The sequence below is a fragment of the Grammomys surdaster genome, unplaced genomic scaffold (assembly GCF_004785775.1).
Source record: "Grammomys surdaster isolate TR1022 unplaced genomic scaffold, NIH_TR_1.0 125243, whole genome shotgun sequence".
Lineage (NCBI taxonomy): Eukaryota > Metazoa > Chordata > Mammalia > Rodentia > Muridae > Grammomys > Grammomys surdaster.
Window position 1 is genome coordinate 142,398 of NW_021620131.1, and position 6,890 is coordinate 149,287.

Here is a 6,890-nt window from a genome sequence, read left to right on the forward strand (position 1 = left end):
ACAAAATGAGGGACAGAAACTGAAGGAGGGGCCATTTGAAGACCTTTCCACCTGAGTATCCATCCCATGTGCAGTCACCAAAGGTAGATGCTGATGTGGAAGTCAGGAAGTGCATGCTGATAAGGGCCTGATATGGAAGTCTTCTCAGAGGCCTTCAAGAGTCTGACATATTCAGAGGCAGATGCTCACAACTAGCCATTGAACTGATCATGAGGTTCTCAATGGAGGAGTTGGAGTGAGGACTGAAGGAGCTGAAAGGGTTTGTGGCACCATGAGGAGAGCAACAATACCAACAATCACAGCTCCCAGGGTCCTAACCACCATCCTGGGAGCACTTATGGAGGGATCCAGGGCTTCAGCTGAATATGTAAGAGTGGAGGGCCCTGCCGGGCACAAGTGGAAGATGAGATCCTTGACCTCATGAAGGCTGGATGCCCCAGGGTGTGGGAATTTTGAGGGTGGGAAAGTGGGGGTGGGGGGGGTAGGTGGGGGTTACATCCACGGAGAAGAAGGAGGAGGGGTAAGGGAATGGAAGGTTCCCGGGTGGGTGGGGGATGGGGTAAGGGGATAACATATGAAATGTAAATAAAATATCCAATAAAAAAATTCTGTGAAAAAAAAAGAAATGAAAAGAGAAACATAAGAACAGGCAGTGAGGAAACTCAAAGAATCATTAGGTCTTACTTCAAAAGTTTGTAATCTACAAAATTGAAAATTTTTAATGAAAAGTTTTCTAAAAAGACATCACTTACCAAAGTTAAATGAAAATCAGGTAAATGATTTAAACAGCTCTATAACCCCTAAGGAAGTAGAAGCATTCATTTAAAATCTCCCAACTAAAAAAAAGTCAGTGCCAGGTGGTTTTAGCAGAGAATTCAAAAAGACTTACAAAGAAGAGTTAATACCAGTGCTCCTCAAATTATTACACAAATTAGAAACAGAAGGAATACTGCTAACTGCATTCTATGAAGCCACAGTCATTGTGATACATAAACCACACAAAAAATAATCACAGAAAGAGAATTTCAAATCAATTTCTCTTATGAATATTGATGCAAAACTATTCAATAAAATACTTCCAAATCAAATCCAGGTACATATCAAAAACATAAGCCACCATGATCGAGTAAGCTTCATCCCAGGGAAGGAGTAATGGCTCAGTATATAAAAATCCATCAATGTAATCCACTATATAAATCAAACACTCCTTTATGTTAATAGTCTTAGAAAGATGAGTGATACTAAGCATATGCTTAAACACAGTAAAAGCAATATTCAGCAAACCATTATCCAACATCAAATTAAATGAAGAGAAACTTAAAGCAATTCAATTAAAATTAGAGACAACATAAGAATATAGTGCTTGAAGGTCTAGGAGAATAATAAAACAAAGAATCACTATTTGCAGATGATATGATAGCATACATAAGGAACACCAACATTCTACCATAGACCTCCTACAGTTGATAAACACCTTCTGCAATGTGGCTGGATACACAATCAACTAAAAATATCACTAGCCCTTCTTTATACAATTGAGAAATTGGCCAAGAATGAAATTAGGAAAACAACATCCTTTGCAATTGCCACAAAGAATATAAAATACCTTGATGTAAGTCTAACCAAGCAAGCAAAATACCTATACAAGAACTTCAAGGTACTGAAGAAAGTAATTGAGGAAAATATCAGAAGTTGGAAAGATCCCCCCAAATCTTGGGTCTGTAGGAATAACATAGTGAAAATGACCATCTTATCATAAGAAATTTATAGATTCCATACAATTGTTAATCAAAATTTAAAGATAATTCTTTTCAGACCTGGACAGAGCAATTCTCAACTCCTTATGGAAAAACAACAAATCTAGGAGAGCTAAAACAATCCTGAACAATAAAGGCAGTTCTGGAGGTGAACTCCAGCTGTACTACATAGCAATAGGGAAAAAAATCTGCATGGTATTGGTAAGAAAAAGACAAGTTTATAAATGCAATAAAGAGTCTGAAAAAAATTGACATATGTGTGAATACTTGGTTTTTGACAAAGAAGGCAAAACCACACAAAGAAAAAAGAAAGTATCTTCAACAAATTGTGCTGGTCTAACTGAATGTTTATATGTAGAAGAATGAATATAGATCCAGATTTATCACCCTGCACAATGCTCAAGTCCAAGTGGATCAAGGAAGTCAACTTAAAACCAGATACCCTGAATCTCATAGAAGAGAAAGTGGGAAATATCTTTTAATGCATTGATACACTAGACAATGAACAGAATATCAATGGCTCAAGTTCTAAGATCAACAACTGTTAAATGGTATCTCATGAAACTGAAAAGCATCTGTAAGGCAAGGGGTACTGTCCATAGGACAAAATAGCAGTCTACAGATTGGGAAAGGATCTTCATCAACCCTACATCTGACATAGGGCTAATATCCAAAATAAAAAAAAAAAAAACTCAAGATGGCAGATACCAACAACCCAATAACCCAATTTAGCTATTAAAAACAAAGACATCATCAATTTTGTGGGCAAATGAATGGCACTAGAAAATATCCTGAGTGAGGTAAGCTGGAGTCAAAGGACATGTGTAGTGTGTACTCACTTATAAGTGGCTATTCGTCATAATATGCAGGATACACACACTACACTACACAGACCCAAAGAATCTAAACAAGAAGGAAGGCCCAAGTGTGGATGCTTGAATGTCACTTATAAGGGGAAATAAATTTGTTGTAGGAGGCAAATGGAGTTAGGTAACTTAATGGGAGGTGGTATGGTGAAGACAATCGAGGAATTTCAAGATTAGGTGTAGCTAGACATTTCATGTAATTTTAAAAACACGGTTACTCCTTTGCCTGGGCTCTCTTGGCTTCGGTCTGAGATCCCGCTCCACCTAGTCTGTGCTACCTAGATTGTGCTCCAATCTACCAACAACTGCCCCAGATTCTTTCTTTTTCCTTCTGTAAAACTTAGTCCCGAAGATGTAAAATACTAGACAGTTTTATCATTTGAAAACTATCCAGATAACACAATGGCTGGGCAAAGACTCTCCTGTCATAACCTTATCACTGTGCTCCCACCAACTACTTCATGCCCTGCCAGTGGTGGAGGCTGCAGGGTCAATGTTCCCTAAGACCTTACATGGCAGTTGTGTCTTACTCATTTTAAAGGCTGGTCCAAAGAAACTTCCTCTCTCCCTGTGTCCCTCTCTTCTTCCTAGGATACAGAAGTTCCCTTTCCCTTGTCCAGGAATTGATTTCCACCATCTTAATTGACATAATAAAGAACAAATTAAGGAACCAGATTTTAGTATCAGTTCCTCCCCCTACAGGTAGAGAGAGGGGAGATGGCCAGATGGTCATGAGAATGAATGGAAATCTTCAATCTGTAGGAAGAGGGGATCAGGGTGCTTTGAGAATGTGCCAGAAACCTATGGATGGGGAAGCTCCCAAGATTCAACGGGAGTGTACTTAGTTGTGTCTCATAGCTTTGGGAATATGAAACCTGAAAAGGCCATCTCCTATAGGCAGGTAGGATCCCCAATGGAGCAATAGGGACACCAATCCATCCACAAAACTTTTGATCCTAATGGTATTCTGCCTACAAAAAAAATGTAAGAATGGGGGATGGTTCAGAGACTGAGTGAATGGCCAAGCACTAGTTGGCCCAACTAGAGACCCATCCTTTGAGCAAGCACCAGTCCCTCCTACTGTTAATGATACTCTGTTATACTTGCAGACAGGAGCCTACCATGGCTGTTCTCTTAGAGGCTCTATTCTGAAACTGACTCAGACAGATACAAACATCCATAGCTAAGCATTTGATAGAGCTTGGGGACTCTTATGGAAGAGTTAGGGGGAGGATTGAGGATTCTGTAGGGTGTAGGAACTCCACAGGAAGACCAATATGGTTAACTAACCTGTATTCTTGGAAACTCTCAGTGACTGAACTACCAACAAAAAAGCATACACAGGCAGGACCTAGACCCGCATGTACATATATGGCAGATTTTCAACTCAATCTGTATGCTGGTCTCAAACAACTAGAACAGGGGCTATCCCTAAATCTGTTGTCTGTCTGTGGGAGCAGTTTCCATAACTCTGCTCTTTTCTGGCCTCAGTGGGAGAAGCACCTAGCCCTAGCCCAGAAAAGACTTAATGTTCACAGGTGAGGGGAAACCTGGGGAGGGGCCTTCACTCTTTCAGAGAAGAAGGGGAGTGGGTAGGGGTTAGGGACTCTGGAAGAGGTGATAGGAGTAGGACAGCAATCAGGATGTAAAATGAATTTTAAAATAAAGAACAATAATGTATTTTGTGTGTGACACCACATGCCTGTAATCTAAGAAATCAATATGCACACTTTTGAGGATTACTTGTTTAAAACCTTCTGAGTTATACAGAAAGTTCAAGACCCCATCCTGGAACATAGGAAGAAAACTGACCATCCCTGAACCACAGTGAGTAAATCTTTAAAAATCTTTAAAGTCACATCTAGTTAAGATAGTTGTCAATAAAATTCTCAGCCATAAATGGGAAATTAAAGATTCTACAATGAAACAACATTGACAATATTGATAAGAAAACTTTAATCAGTATAGAAATGAAACATTGTGCAATCTCTGGAAAAATGGACAACTTTTGATATGAGAGAACGTATACATTACTGAGCAATAATTTTCCTTTCACACTTAATAATCAAGATTCTATCAAGACAATTAAAAATATTTGAAGACTCTGTATATTCAACTAACAAAGTACAGTAGATTAAAGTCATAGTCATCTATATTTCCTTCTAGGTAAATTAAAATCTCAGGTATTTACAGTGCATTATGTAAAGAATATATCAGAACTTAAAAACAAAATCAGCCTAATTATTTATGGCCCCTTCTCTTGATGTAACTTTCAGGACTATCGGTTTTTCTGGAGAAAGAAGCAGATCCTTACTTAATTTCAAGGGAATCTGAAATAGTTGAATAAACACATTGGTAAGTTAAATGAATTACCAAATGTCACACATTGCTAGAACAAATATAATAAGAATAATAATGGCTTCTTCTTATATTGTTGTGACCCTAATATTCAGAAGTAAGGAATACAAAGTTAAGGCTTGCTGAGGTACATCGTATGTTCCAAACCATTGTGAACCACACAGACTGCTTCCTGTTTTTTAAATCTATCTTTATAAGTGACTAAATGTCACTTTTAATGCTGAACATCTTGAATTGTTTGTATAGAATATGAAACTATGATTTATAGTTTAACATATATATTGAGTATCTATTCTGTAATAGGCCTACGACAAAATTGTAGTGTTATATTTTCTTATTTGATCTAAATTTTAAATGAAAAATAGAAGTTTTAACTTGGTAAAGTACATTTGAGGACACAAAGCATACATTTAAAATATATGCTATAAAGTCAATTTTCATTATAGTAAACCTAGAAAGACAGCCACGAGTAGCATTTTTATATGGTGAGCATTGTTGTCATACTCTGATTCCCAAACAGTATATTTACCTTCCAATCTATATAAGTGGGTTAATAATAAAGAGTGGATCTAAGGCATGAGTCCTTGTATCTATTCTGAAATTACAAGATGGTGCTATAAGAATATTTGCAGTAGGTTTGATTAATTTAAAAATGATATTCTTGTTGGTTTCTTGGGACAGAGGGTCCTATATCAGAGTAATATTCCTATATAATCAGAAAAAAATATACAAAAAGCTTGCCATGTAGTTTGAGTAAAGGCATGATGTAGGTAGCTAGAGTTTGTAAGAAATTACCAGATGCCTAAAACGTTTCTGTGCTCAAAATAAAGCAACTCATCTGTATTCATGTATAGAGCAAGAAGATAGCTGCCCTAAAGTCCTCAAAGAGGAAACAAACTCATTACAATCTTTTTCTATAATGAATACACCCTGACTTTTGAGTCATATTTAGTACAAAAGTCATTAAATTAACTTGCTGGGCATTTCTTCATTTAAGCTAATGACAATATGTTCTTAAGTTCTTCTGAGGGAACATTTTAAGCATGCTTCTAAGTGTGACAACTTGCTTTGAATGTATACACAGAATGGGGTTGAGGATTTATAAGACCAGATGATTGATTTCAAGGAGATAGTGTCTTTCAGGAACAACAAGGCTGATACACATATGTACTTTCATAGACAGTTAATATGAAGCACACTTTCAAAATCTGTTTCATGAATATAGGAGACATAAAAGGTCAAGGATATTAGGAAACATGGTCCACAGAACAAAACAGAGCTCATAGACGCTCATAGAGACAGAAGTGGCAATCATGGAGCCTGTATGAGTCTTTGCTAGGCCCTCTGCATACATGTAATGTTTGTGTAGATTGGGGTTTTTGTGTGACTCCTAACAAGATGAGTGGGTGTGTCTGAGTCTTTTGCCTTCTTGTGTGATCCATTTTCTCCTACTGAATTACGTCATCAAGGAGTGTTTATATATAATCTATTGTATCTTGTTATGCTGTGTTTTGTTGCTATCACTGGGAGATATGTTCTTTTATGAAGAGAAATAGAGCAGCAGTGGATCTGGTAGAGAGGGGAAGGAGGACAGTGGACTGAGAGGAGAGGAGAGGAGAGAGGGGCGGCTATGGTTGAGATATATTTTATGAGAGAAGAACAGAAAAATCCATCACATACATGGTATACATAAGTATAAAAATGTTCTATCAAAGCCAATTACAGTGTAAAAAACACCTACATCCAATGATACCATATATAACCATATAAGGGAAATTTTCATTAACTCTATATGATCTTATCACTTACACTTAGACACAGACTAACTGTCCCGAAAATAAAGGGCCTTAGAGCTCACATAGAACTTTACATAGATCCTTAACACAGAAAAATTTAAAGATAAATCATA

At 37.2% G+C, this 6,890-nt stretch overlaps 1 protein-coding gene across 2 annotated transcripts in view; it reads right to left on the reverse strand.

Annotated features, from left to right (window-relative positions):
* Nucleotides 1-4,555: 4,555 nt before the first annotated feature.
* Nucleotides 4,556-6,890, reverse strand: part of LOC114637281 (cytochrome P450 3A25-like) — a 123,701-nt gene continuing 121,366 nt past the window's right edge. For both annotated transcript variants that reach the window (XM_028785502.1, XM_028785503.1), the window contains one exon: nucleotides 4,556-4,953. In XM_028785502.1, the coding sequence (XP_028641335.1) occupies nucleotides 4,861-4,953 (93 nt within the window). In that variant the 3' untranslated portion in view covers nucleotides 4,556-4,860. The remainder of the gene's footprint in view (nucleotides 4,954-6,890) is intronic.